At 43.4% G+C, this 14,196-nt stretch overlaps 1 protein-coding gene across 7 annotated transcripts in view; it reads right to left on the reverse strand.

Moving 5' to 3' along the window:
- Positions 1 to 14,196, reverse strand: part of FECH (ferrochelatase) — a 36,156-nt gene that overhangs the window by 15,960 nt on the left and 6,000 nt on the right. For all 7 annotated transcript variants that reach the window (XM_022584404.3, XM_089895245.1, XM_030762027.2 and 4 more), the window contains 3 exons: positions 9,323 to 9,442; positions 7,422 to 7,570; positions 1,202 to 1,336 (listed from right to left, as the gene is read on the reverse strand). In XM_022584404.3, the coding sequence (XP_022440112.1) occupies positions 1,202 to 1,336; positions 7,422 to 7,570; positions 9,323 to 9,442 (404 nt within the window). The remainder of the gene's footprint in view (positions 1 to 1,201; positions 1,337 to 7,421; positions 7,571 to 9,322; positions 9,443 to 14,196) is intronic.

A 14,196-nucleotide genomic window follows, 5' to 3' on the forward strand; every position in this document is an offset into this window, starting at 1 on the left:
ACAGATAAACGACACTCTAGTGGCCTCAAAGAATGAACATGCTTCCCAAAGGCTTTCACATCTCTGAAGAAGGGATGTACCTGCCCTTACACCAGAGGTACTAGGGAAAAGCTGCAGACACTACTGTTTTAAACACACTGCTAGAGCCAGCTGTGAAATGAAACCCTAGTCAATCCTTTGTCATATAAATAACCATCTTCTTAACTTGTTTAATTTTGAGAGAGGACATTTACATGTTGAGTTATATTTTTGAAAGCCCGGCCAAAGTATAGTTTAGAAATTTATAAAATCTGATTTATTCTCCAATAACGTTACCAGACACTTTAAAGTTATTGAGGTACATGTCCAAAAGAAATCACAATTCAAACTCTTGAGGGTGTCTGAGAACTCAGACATTTTCACAGGTGCTCTGAAAAAATATTTAAGGTACACACCAGGCTTCCAAGATTTCTTCCAGTAGCCTTTTGTTTTCTCCTTATAGTTATAGAAATAATATGCACTAATGTCCAAAAGCAATTTGGGAGTAAAAATGTGCTGACCGCAAGCCTTGAGAAAGGATGTAAACAAATGTATTTGTGGGTGACAGTAGAAGATTTACCTATACCTCATGATACAGAGATTGGCAAAACAGATTATTCTCCAGCTCCAATTAAATATATAGGAAACAACACCTAGTAACATTTCCCATAATCTAGAACACTGAGAGAAGTTTGCAAAGGAAACCCTAAACTGGGTTTTGGTTTAACCAGGAACCAACCCATAACCAAAGCATAACCAAAATACATACCAATATTTCCAATGGTATATGGACATCTCTGCTGGCAAAATGGAAACAGCTATCAACTTTGCTACATTAATAAGAATATTAGGGTAGCCATAAAAATAAGGGTTATTACACAAACAGAGAAAGTGGCTTAAGGTTCAGTACTGATCCATTATACAGCTGCATTAAAGCACTGAGCACTGGAAGCCACTGCCTTTCACCCACCATTTGTAATTCTCAGTCAACTGGCTAATAACTCAAGGGACAGACGAACCATGAGATTTCCAACGGACTGACCTGAACTCTCATGTTTAAAACAGACAGACTGGATTTGCCATTCAAATCGAAAATGATTTATCGTTTCCTTCCGCGCTCAGCTTCCCTGGTTATTTTTGCCAGGGCCAGATCTACCCTCCCACTGTCAGAGAGAAGCCTTACCTGTGGTAGAGCAGCTGTACTGTGGATACTGTGTGAAAGCAATCGCCCTTTCCAGCCCATCTCTCTCCATCTCTTCAACTGCTTCTTCTGTTAACGGGTGGACATACCGGAATCCAATATAGTATTTGTGAGGGGCTATTAGGAAGCATGTGTGGAAAGGAGAAAGCATTCATCTTGATACAGATTCCAAACAGGATGCAGTGTCCAGAACAAAGACAGTTACCCTAATTTCCTATGGTGCTGATAAAGTGAGCACGTTTAGAATAGTCCTTGGATTTTAGCCAGTCTTCTGCTGGTATATGGATTTTTAACCACTGTTTTCTGTGTTCAACCATTTAGCATATGGTTTTTAAAACTCAAGCTTCTGGGCCTTATTCTCTGCTCTTGGCTGAGATAAGAGAGACTCAAGAGCAGAGAGCATTTATCTTTAAAGTATAACCTCCTCTTATGTACCAGATACCATGGGAGACATTGTGCTTTTTTTTCTCTCTCATCTAAACCCCATTTTTCAGATAAGGAAACAGACTCTCAAAGGTTAATGAACCTGCCCAAAGTCACAACTAGCAGATGGTTGAGATGAGATTGCAACGTGGGTCTCCCCATCCCAAAGCCTGTGCTCCTTCCATGGCTCACCCCCAGCCTCTTCCAACACCCGGGTCCCCTCCTTCTGTTCCCTCAGACCCCAGGCCACCTAGTTTATATAAAAGCTCTGGGATACTCGATAAAAGTGCACTAATAACAAATGATTCAAATGATTCTCCTCACTTATATGAAAAACAAATCAACGAACAAACCAACAACAATGCTTAAGTTGGAGGCGCTAAGTGGGATTTAAAAATCATTATTCTGGCACCTAAACGGCCCAAGTCAGGGCACATCTTTGCGGTCCTTCTCCTATCACTTTACCAATTCCCTCTCCTATCTCCTCCTGCCTTTTTAAAGCATCTTCAACCAATTTCTTAGGTGTTTATAAAATCATAAAACTGAAAGTTTCCTAAAGTTACCCAGTTTTATTTCCTTGTCTTTTCATAGGATTACACTCAACTTATACTCAGGGATGAAGTTGAAAATACACTACATAAACATTAAGTAATAGTAAACCTGAGATGACGTCACTGTCCAGGCATAAGCCAGGGCTGCAACTAAGAACATGACACCAAACTGCCACAAGAAACATTTAGGCTGAAGTGAAGAAAAAGATGATACATTTATTGCGTGTGTGTGTGTGTGTGTGTCTCTCTCTCTCTGAGTGTGTTTATACATATGTGTGTATAGTTTATACATATGTATATATGTGTGTGCTACATATAGATATAGATATAGAAAACATTCCTCAGAAACTTGGCCCAGGGGACTGAATCAATGGAGCATGTTGCCAAGAACAGAAGCAGAATATCGACAGGGGAAGAGAAGCATGTCTGTGCAGGGGAAGGACAGTCTGATTCAGTATTCTCCGGTTGGGAACTACAAGAAGAGGAAGGAAGGGTACAGATGAAATCATTCTCAGCTGCCCGTCCCTTCTAGGCTACCAATTTTTTGGTCTCTTGCATAAAATATGGTGACCTGCAGTTAAAACACCCCAGAGGGCATGGCCCTGTAAGCAAACTCCAAATGACCGATTGTTCAAAGATTACGTGGTTCGTGCTAAAACTGCCAACTATCACAGTATCATCAAGTCCACTTTTCAGGAGCTCTTGGTGCTCTGAGCTGAGGCTGAAGTGGAATTTGCTTTCTAATCTATCTTGAGACAATCCAATGATCAGATTGACACAGTAAGATCCCCTGAATGCTGGGGGTCAACCAGCTTCTCCTGTTTTCTTTTCAGCTGCCCGGTAGTTGAAAGTTGTAGCCTAAATGCCTGGGGTCTGGGAGTTCCTCAAATGTTACAGATTAAGAGAGGTGGAGAGGCCTCCCTCACAGATAAAAGCAGGGCGGTGACCATATCTGGAAGTGAGACAGAGTAAAATACTCTGGAAAGTACAGATAATGCTTTCTAAACGGTCCAATTCAAGACGGCCTGCAAAAACATATTTTAGAAAAAGTGACAACGCACTGTCTCCGACTGGGTCTATCCTGAGGAGGTAACAAGCACGCACGGAGGCTCCTGGCTCCCCCCGCAGGAGCGCGGGGAGAGGAAGGAGTCTCCTGGATGTCATCAAGCACCACATCTGGTGGGCAGCACATCTGGCCAGAGTGAGTGCCAAACACATGACTCGCTGGCCCAGCCTCGTCCACCCTCAGAGCAGCTGCTCAGTGAACACTCCTGGGTGAGAACTACAAAGAAGTAAAAAAAGGAACAAATAGAAAAGCCATTTTTAAAACAGTAAAACTTCATTAATCTCCAGTCCATTCATTTAGCACGTGCAATAGTTCAAATGTCTGATTTGTACATGATTCTTTGAGAGAATGGTGTGAAGTTATTATAATGCCTAGTAATTTGTATCAGATCATGAACCCTATGCCAATGGTGAATAATAAAAGCTCACATTTCCTGAATTTTTATCATGTACGCTGCACCGTGCTAATGCCTTTCAGGATTATCTCATTTCATTTTCACAGTGGTCCTACGAGTTGGGTCCTGTTATCATCCCCATTTTCAAGATGAGGTTTAGTCGGGTAAGTTATTTGCCTGACGTCATACAACCAGGGATGGGGAAGCCAGCTCCATCTGAAATGAACCCATTTTGCATCCAATAAAGAACGAAATTATTTTACTGAGTAGCACTTACTTAGAGCTTCATTAAAAGCAGCCATGTATAACTAAACTATAATTTTTAAAATGTATTTTAGATTTAGACTTTTCATGAAGTGAAATGATTGCACTTCTCATCTATTTCCTTCTGTGTCCACTAAATGACCTCAATGCAGTATTACTACATGAAACCAATTCCAAGTCACATTCCCTCATGTAACGCACTGTAATTAGTCAATAGTAGTTCTACGCAGAGCCTGTGCAAGTCTCAAAATATCTATACCGGCCACCAAGCAACAACTACTTGCCCCAAAAATGAGAGTCTGAAACATTTTTATCTGTTTGTAATCATCACTTTTTTTTTTTTTTGACTAAAGAGAACTTTTCCAAATACATGTAAACAAATAGACACAGTTCAAAAGTAAATTTTATAATTTTGTAGGCAAAAAAGTATAAGAAGGGAGGAGGAATGAGAAAGAGATGAATAGAAAGGAAACCCGATGATGGCCATTCTGACCAGTGTGAGGGGGATACCTTGGTGTAGTTTTTGTTTTTGGTTTTTTTTTTAAATGGAGAAGGTGACATGTCCTTCACCTCCTTTTTTTTTTTTTTTAATTTATTTATTTATTTATTTTTGCTGTGTTGGGTCTTTGTTTCTGTGTGAGGGCTTTCTCTAGTTGTGGCAAGTGGGGGCCACTCTTCATCGCGGTGCGCGGGTCTCACGCTATCATGGCCTCTCTTGTTGCGGAGCACAGGCTCCAGACGCGCAGGCTCTGTGGTTGTGGCTCACGGGCCTAGTTGCTCCGCGGCATGTGGGATCCTCCCAGACCAGGGCTCGAACCCGTGTCCCCTGCATTAGCAGGCCGATTCTCAACCACCGCACCACCAGGGAAGCCCCCTCGGTGTAGTTTTGATTTGCATTTCTCTAATGATTAGTGATGTTGAGCATCCTTTCATGTGTTTGTTGGCAATCTGTATATCTTCTTTGGAGAAATATCTATTTAGGTCTTCTGTCCATTTTTGGATTGGGTTGTTTGCTTTTTCATACTGAGCTGTTTGTAAATTCTGGAGATTAATCCTTTGTCAGTTGCTTCATTTGCAAATATTTTCTCCCATTCTGAGGGTTGTCTTTTCGTCTTGTTTATGTTTTCCTTTGCTGTGCAAAAGCTTTTAAGTTTCATTAGGTCCCATTTGTTTATTTTTGTTTTTATTTCTCTAGGAGGTGGGTCAGAAAGGATATTGCTGTGATTTATGTCATAGAGTGTTCTGTATAGCTGATTCACTTTGTTATACAGCAGAAACTAACACACAATTGTAAAGCAATTATACTCCAATAAAGATGTTAAAAAAAAGAAAGAAAGAAAGGAAACCTGAAAGCAGGAAGGAGAAGCAGCAGGAAGGGGTGAGGGAGGGAGGGAACCCAGTGCTAGCCCCACCCAGTGGCAGCTGGGGCTTCACTGCCGAGCTTCAGGTCCACTCAGCAAAGCGTGAACAGCAGGACGAGAAGCTTCTTTCTGGGTAACCTGGGCGAGCCCCGAGGGGGCCACAGGGCCACATCTGGTAATCTTCTTGCTCTTCAATGCAAAGTTCCCCCAAAGAACCTGCTAAACTCTGAGACTGTTTCCTGTCTCCTATATCCACACTCTGTGTGATCACCAGCTGTTATACTCGTTTCGTAGGATATCCCTCCAGCAAGTCTTCAAAGGATTTTTCTCTCTGCCCCTGGAGCAGCCTGGCCTGCAGCAGCAAGGCCCCACTAGACTAGAAGCTTCTTGTAAGTAGAAACCATGTTTTTCAACCGTGAGTAGCAGTACTGACCAGCACAGGGCACTCAGTAGGCCACTGATGAATGAACGCGTGGGTGGTCTTGGGCCGCATTAAACACCCCCAAAGCAGGCTTGCTTAAATGATGAGGTGGTCATCTACCACGCAGCAGAAAGGCAGAATTGAACTTGCCTGCCTCGGGGGTCCCAGCGTGGGCCACAGAGGCTGGTGATATGCCCTAGGGTCATCAACACCAGGTATCTGATAGCGAGTGGAAAATGCTGTACATCCAGGTCATTCCATGGGACTCTTTCCAGACCAACCAGGGAGGCAGAGGCCATTGCTGGCCTGTCTGGTCTGGACAAGCCAGCAGTCTCACCACAGAGAAAGAAGGAAGTGGGAAGGACGCATGTATACTCCTTTTTCAAGGCTGACAACTCTACTAGGGTTTTTATGGTGATGGGTGCTAGACTAAGACGTCACCAGGAAAAATGGCATCTTTCCGCTGCCTTCGTCCACCGAAGACAGCGTAGCAATTGCAGATCTGGTTCACGCTAAACATTTGATCGTGATAAGCAGTTCATGACTAGAGAGTTTGTTCTCCATCGGGTAGGTGTGAGGTGAGGTCAGCCAAGTTTCCCTCACCCCACATTTTAAAAGATACACTGTGTCACATGTGGCTGAGCTGTATAAGAAATGCCCTGAAGCCACAAGTGAAGGCAGGGAGAAAACCTAATATTCAAAAGCACAAGTGAACAATTTTCCAAGTGAGATGCTCTGCCGAGGGCTGGAGCCCTTTGTCCCATGTGTGACACAAACAGTGTATTCTGAGAGCAACTCGAGCTGCTGCTCAATGAAACGCTTTTGGTCCTGCCTAGCGGGGCTGCTCTCCATGAGGGTCCGCACTGTGTCACACTGTCCTGATCCTGAGCCCTAAACTGTCTGCAATGAACACATTTCATGTGTCCTAAGATGCACAGTATTTGTTTTAACGCCTTATATTGGTCTACAACAGACACCATCTTAAAATCAACTGACAGAGGTCTTGTGTCTTCGTATTATATAAAAACAATGGTGCGTCCAGCAATCAATGGTGTCTTGAATGCAATTAAATACGGCACTTAGAGTTCCTTTGTGTAGTTAATGTTTCATTCTGCACATTATAATTTGCGTTAGAGGCTCTCAGAGAACAGTCACCAGATGTGTGCAATCCTCTTTTTAGTGCCATGCCCAACGAGGCACTTAAATGACTCGCGATCATGGTATTGCCAAGAGCTGAAAGCGGTTGCTGAAAGTTGCTTAGAGCCTCATGGCTGCAGTAGCAGCTAGCTAATTCTGCTCTAAATGCTGATCCAATTAGTCATCCACACAGAAAGAAACAACAATAGCAGCAGCCTCAACCTATTTCCCAGAGATTTCTTTCCAGGACGATGATGTATGCATCTGTTTTTTCATGGTAGGTAGCCTCTTCCTTATAACCCAGCTCAACTTAACACACACCTCCAACTTCCTTTTGAGACTAATGTTCTGAAACTTTAGCTTTTTTATTTGTAACATAAGGAAGTAATAGAAAAGGCATACATCTGGGGACAAAGGAAAATGCCACAAGAACTGAGTTCAGTGGCCGGGCATCATGTAGGACCCCCTGCAAATCGAGAGCTGCTGGTACCCAGAATTGCAGTTGGCTTCCAACAGTGTTGTGAGTGTCATAACTATACTTTGAAAGAACAAACCTAGTGAGATGTGAGTTGAGAAGCACCATACCTGTGTGCGGGGACAGCTCGTCCAGCAGCTCCACCATGCCTTCCCCTTGCTTACTAGTCCACATCTTGATGGGAGACCCGCCTCCAATCCTGCGGTACTGCTCCTGAATTTTGGGGGTTCGGCGTTTGGCAATGAATGGTCCCAGCTTACTAAATCATTGAACATTGAAATCATTTTATTCCAGCTAAGCAACCTCAAAAACATTTTCAACTCAATTAAAAAAAAAAAAAAGATAAGCAAAATTTTAAGAAGAGCCTATTAAGATCAAGCCTTTAAAAACAGAAGCTCGAGGTCACTGACAACAGCCTGCTCTTTCGGCCCAGATTAGAGAGAGAGAACCAGACAGTCTCTGAGCAGTATCCACCCTGCCCTACAAGCTGTTCTAGCAGCAGGCCCTGAAGATTCAGGAGCTCAGACACCTGTGCAGAGCACCTGGCTGTGTGCTAGCTACCAACTTACCACCTCTGGATCCTGTACCTAATAGGAACTAGGACGTACAAGACATTAGGCAGCGTGCAGCCCTCTTATTTAAGAAAATGCATGTTAATCCTATGATATACTTGCCCACGTGAGCAAAGATGTATGCACAAGAATGTTCATTGTAACACTGAAAACAATCTAAGTGTCCGTCAGTGAGGCACTGGTTAAATAAATTAAGGTATGACCAAACAATGCAATTCCATACAGTCATGAAAACAGAATGAGCCAGATCTATATAATCTGTTATGGAATAATCTCCAAGAAAAATTAAGTCTCAAAAAAAAAAATAGCAAAGTGCCAAATGATGTACATAAGTACATTCATGTTTGTGCAAAAAAGGGGTGTGTGTGTGTGTGTGTGTGTGCACGTATATATACACCTGGATGTGCCTGGACTATTTCTGGACCTAACAGTGCTTACCTCCGGGGTGGGTAAGTGGGAGGCTGGAGTCCAAGGGGAAAGAAACACCTGCTTTTTACTATAAACACTTATTAACTATTTGTAATTTTTTATCGTATGCACATATAAATATTTTTATTAAAAAACCCTATGCTTGGGCTTCCCTGGTGGCGCAGTGGTTGAGAGTCCACCTGCCGATGCAGGGGATGCGGATTCGTGCCCCGGTCCGGGAAGATCGCACATGCACGGAGCGGCTAGGCCCGTGAGCCATGGCCGCTGAGCCTGCGCGCCCGGAGCCTGTGCTCCGCAACGGGAGAGGCCACAACAGTGAGAGGCCCGCGGACCGCAAAAAAAAAACAAAAAAAACCCGATGCTGGGTGCTCTGTGATGACCTAGATGGGTGGGGTAGGGGAGGGGGGTGGGAGGGAGGGAGGTCAAGAGGGAGGGGATGTGTGTACGCATAGAGCTGACTCACTTCACTGTGCAGCAGAAACTAACACAACATTGTAAAGCAATTAGACTCCAATTTTTAAAAAAAGATACTGTGAAACTCAGTCACACACATCAAAATATACAGCAAATATCAATCATACCTCAAAAAAAAAATAAAGAAAGAAAAGAGGGAGGAAAGAATGAAAGGAAGGGAAGAAGGACGGCAAGAACTCAATTCCACAGCACCAATGAATAATACTCATTGCTTCCCTGAGTGCTAGTTAAGTACAAAGTACAAATACATCTTTATAGCTCCTTCAGCTGTGTCCAGACCGCTGCAATTTCCAGAGCTCTGGGAAGGAAACAGCCCAAGGGGAATCCTCGCTAACTTGCTTTCTCTCTCCCCCACAATTCTTCTTACATCATAGCCTTCTCATAACTAATAGAAAATAAGAATGCTGCTCTAGCACTACCAGATGTGCACTAAAACCGTTTATTTATTTATTTTTTAACTACAGAACTGAGATACATGGAAGGCAAAATGCACTGCACAGGTTATGGATAAGTATAGGCATTTACATGTATCTTACTTTTGAACAGGAAGTGTCATGAGGTCTCGATCCGAGAAGAGCCTCAGAAGGAAGTCGTGAACTTCTCCGACGGTTTCAGGGCCTCCCATGTTCAGCATTAATATTCCAGTTTTCGGCTTCCTACATAAATCAAAAGGCAACAATTGATTTGTAACACTTCTACGGTAGAATTTTGTTTCTGCTAGCAAACTCTCATCTAATCTGTTCAATGCAAAGATGAAAAGCTACAGATCTCTTCACTGCCATCACAGTGAACACATGAGGCCTCCAGCTCTGCACAGTCCAAGGTCCCAGCTCAGACTCTGACCTTCACCGTCTAGCTCCATCCCTGTGCCTGGACTTTCCCTGGGCTCCAAATATTCCTCTATTAAACTGTCAGCCCTGAACAAAGATCCCATTCTTTGGGGACTGAGGGTCAAGGTGTAAACCTAAAATTGTCCTGAGGCTGAAACACTTGTTCATATGACTGCCTCGTGCCTACACAGGTTACCTGATCTCTCCAAGCTTAAGTTTCCTCATCTGTAAAATAGAGAGTCCACCAATTACCTCAAAAAGTTATTTTGAGAATTAAGTGCATAATGTACTTATTCAGCATAAGCTGGCACGAACAGTAGGTTCTATTCTACACAGAGGAGCCGTGGGTTTCCCTATAATTTTAAACCTCCCCAGTAAACTATCAGCCCTTATTTACTCCCTTCTCTTTAGTTAATTATTAAATTATTAATGGCTTAAATTATTTCTTGCTACTCTGCTTCCTTCTCCAGAGCCTGCCTCTACTCCTGCTCAGTGTCCCCTGCTGTGATAAACTACGTTTCTCACTTTACACTCACCTCGCCATCCTTCATCTAAAACCCACTACTTAGGTAATTCCTGTAAAACGCTGTTCTGAATTGTTCAAATTCGTCCCAGGCTAAAGAATCAACCACTGGATGAACAAAAGGAAACAAAAAGAAAGTCATGCAGCTCCTGGGAAATTTTTTTTAAAAAGGACTATGCAAAAATGTAAACTTATAAAATCCAGAGCTGCTCTGAGGCCTGCACCGCCGAAGTGAGCCAGGCCACGACGAGTTCTCTATTCCTAAACCAGCCAGGGGGCAAGATGGAGCCAGAGCAGGACCAAGTGTCTCCCCTGAGCTTCGGGGAGCCACCAGAAGACCATGACTCTGGTCGGAGCCACAAGGTCAAAGCCTGAGATGGGAGCGTGGAGAACTGCGGGCCTGTCTTTCCTCCTGTGACAGGAGTGAAAGAGGCTGCCGGTGGGGAAAAGAAAGGACAAGGAGTGTTTCGTCCACTCATCCTTTTTTTTCTTTTTGTGCACTGTAAACATTTAGATATAATTCACATACCATAACACCTGCCATTTTAAACTGTACAATTTGGTGTCTTTTAATATATGCTCAAGGTTAGGCAACCATTACAGCTATCTAATTCCTAAACATTTTCCTCAGCCCCCAAAACCCCACTTATCCGTTACAGCCATTCCCCATTCTCCCTCTCCCTCACCCCTGGCAACCACTAATCTACTTTCTGGGCCTATGGATTTGCCTATTAACAGAAATAGAATCATAATATGTGGCCTTCTGTGTCTGGTTTCTTTCACTTAGCATAAAATTTGCAAGGTTCATCCATATTGTAGCATGAATCAGTACTTCCTTCCCTTTCATGGCTGAATAATACTCCAACGTATGGGTATCCTCTCCGTTCACTCTTGATAAAGCAGCCGAGGAATAAGCAGCCTGATGTTGATTTAAAACATCATTATTACAAATGCCGAGGGGTCTACTTTCTGAATCTCCTGCGCCAAGACCACCTCTAGCTAATGCAGTGACTACAGCAATCCTGCTGAGATGGGTCTCGTTTGGAAGATTGCTCTTAACGTGTTCTAAAGCTAATGATATCATGATGACATTTTAATTGTAATTTTTAAAAAAATGTTAATAATGTTTGGCAATAATTTTAGGCAACAGAGTGTGTCAAATTTATACAAGTAGAAACGATTTTCTTGATCAAACATAGTATAGGTGGATGAAGTAGAAATCTGAATTCTCAGCCTAAGTTTTCAAAATAAGAACCAATTTCTGGGGAAAGGGAAGTGCTGCATTACAATGAACTCGGGGATTTTCTAATTTAGACCCCATTATATAGATTAAGCAAGTTCGCTTTTTTCACATCATTGTCTTAGGCCAGGGTTTCTTGACCTCAGCACTGCTGACATTGGGGGCTGGATAATCCTTTGTTGTGGGACTGTCTTGTGCTTTGTAGGAGGTCTAGTGGCAACCTTGCCTCTACTTACTAGATGGCAATAGCACACACCCTACCCCAGCTGTGACAACCAAAAATGTCTCCAGACATTGCCAAATATGTCCCAGGGACAAAAATGATCCCCCATCCCACCCTCTGCTCAGAACCACTGTGTTAGAGGAAAGGGGTTTAATCTCTTTTTACTAAACCAAGCAACCACATTGAAGTTGTTGTTCCATAACTCTTCTACCCCCTCGGGCCAGAAGTCCCATCAATGAATTAACAAACTGGTGTTTTGTTTTCTTGATACCTGAAAATTCCAGATTCATTATATTGTGAAATTGTAATATTCCCTTAATCTTTCTACTTAGGCCACTGGTGTTCTGGGATTCTGTCTCTCACCCTCAAAAGCTGTGACTCACAATAAATTAAGTGCATTTTTCCATGAATTGCTACCAGTTAACAGATTACTGGTTAAGAAACCCCACGCTAAGAGACTTACCTAAGCCACAGAGGGCATCAATGTGCAAAAAGGATTTAGAACTGTTTTTCATCTATAACACCTGAGCTCAGAACAAGAGTGGCTTTAAATGGGATGTTACTCTACCCTGCAAACCCATGTTTTGCAAACCATGTTGATCTTATACATGAAAGAAACACACAATTTGAAAATACCTAAATACGCTTGCACTTAATTCAAAACTGTGTTGTGCATGACGAATGGCGCATTAGGAAGCCCTAGTCCAACATCCCTCTATTCCCGAATGTGAACTGCAAAGCTTTAGTCAAGGGTTGCTGTCTCTTCTCCCCTCCAGACACAGAACATCTGACACCAAAGTCTGAATGGTCAAGTTCCCCTTGTTTGAATGTAAAAGCGTGTACGGCAAACATATTGAAAGCTTCTCATTTGAAAAGGTTGCCACATTTTGCCATTTATATTCTTGCACTCTCAAAATATGAGGTTTTTCCTTTGAACTATTAATTGGACAAACCAAAACTTAAGCTCATCAATTAACAAAGGAACAGATTAATTCTATTCTACTATATATAGTCATCATCAAGATAAAAAACAAATCCCAGCTCTTCATTAAATCTCCAACATGTAATTGGCCAGAGGATCTATGCTGCCTCTAGAACAGGGTTTGGCAAACTCCAGTCCATGGGTCAAATTTGCCCACACACCCCCTGCCTACTTTTGTAAATAAAGTTTTATTGGAACAGGGCTTCCCTGGTGGCTCAGTGGTTAAGAATCTGCCTGCCAATGCAGGGGACACGGGCTCGAGCCCTGGTCCAGGAAGATCCCACATGCCACGGGGCAATTAAGCCCGTGCTCCACAACTACTGAGCCTGTGCTCTAGAGCCCATGAGCCACAACTGGTGAAGCCTGTGCACCTAGAGCCCGTGCTCTGCAACAAGAGAAGCCACGGCAATGAGAAGCACACACATCGCAACGAAGAGTAGCCTCCGCTCGCTGCAACGAGAGAAAGCCCACACGCAGCAACAAAGACCCAACACAAACACAGCCAAAAATAAATAAATAAAATAAATAAATTTTTTTAAAAAACGTTTTATTGGAACAGAGTTCCAGTCATTTGTTTACGTATCACCTGTGGCTGCTCTCACATTATGATGGGGGAGGTGAATAGCAGCAAACAAGACCAAATGGCCCACGAAGCCTGAAAACATGTACCACTCAGCCCTTTGCGGACAAATTTGTAGTGTAGCATTGTCTAGAGTAGTCTGAGCACTAAGCAGCACGAGGCCTTCATCATATCTGGCATCAGAATGACTCACAAAGACACTCGCCACTTCAGCATCTCTAATTTTTGTTTTTTGTTTTTTTGCGGCACGGCAGGCCTCTCACTGTTGTGGCCTCTCGCGTTGCGGAGCACAGGCTCCGGACGCGCAGGCTCAGCGGCCATGGCTCACGGGCCCAGCCGCTCCGCGGCATGTGGGATCTTCCCGGACCGGGGCACGAACCCGCGTCCCCTGCATCGGCAGGCGGACCCTCAACCACTGCGCCACCAGGGAAGCCCTTAAGGCAATTTATGTTGTTGACTTTTGCCACCAGGATAACATAGTAATGAAATAATTTTTCTCCCAGGGTTCCACATCCAATTAGTTCTTCAGTTTACACCAAATACTTACCCCAAACCCGAAATACTTAAAGCACTTTGTACTATGGCTGAGGTGAGAAAAGAGGGGCCGTGGGGGGCAAGGAGGAGTGGCGTCCTGCTGGGCATGCCCCCAGGATGGAGACAGTGTCTGTGCTTCCTGTCTCCCTTCCCACGTGTGGTTTTTCAGGAGGCCGGAGAGTCGAAAGGAAATGAGTTGGGACCCCACCCTACTGCCCTATCCCCAGCAAACCTCAGTTCACTAAGTGCTCCATCATCATACCCAGGATCACACAATTAAAAGTAACAAACACAAAATATGACTATTTTCAAAGCTGTAAAGCTCTCGTGGAACATCTGGTCTACCAGAAAGGTCAAGGCATTAATAGTTCAGAGCTACTTTCTCTCTGCCCAGTGTTAAAGTGCATAACTCCTATCTGTGTACTCATCTAAAAAGCGACCTTTGCAGCCTTCTGTTGCCTCTGTACCAGAGGAAGACTTGAAAACAGTTGTGGCCTC

This window comes from Delphinapterus leucas, chromosome 14 (genome assembly GCF_059928025.1).
Source record: "Delphinapterus leucas isolate spDelLeu-1000000601 "Yukka" chromosome 14, BTC_Dleu_Yukka2, whole genome shotgun sequence".
In the NCBI taxonomy this organism is placed as follows: Eukaryota; Metazoa; Chordata; class Mammalia; order Artiodactyla; family Monodontidae; genus Delphinapterus; species Delphinapterus leucas.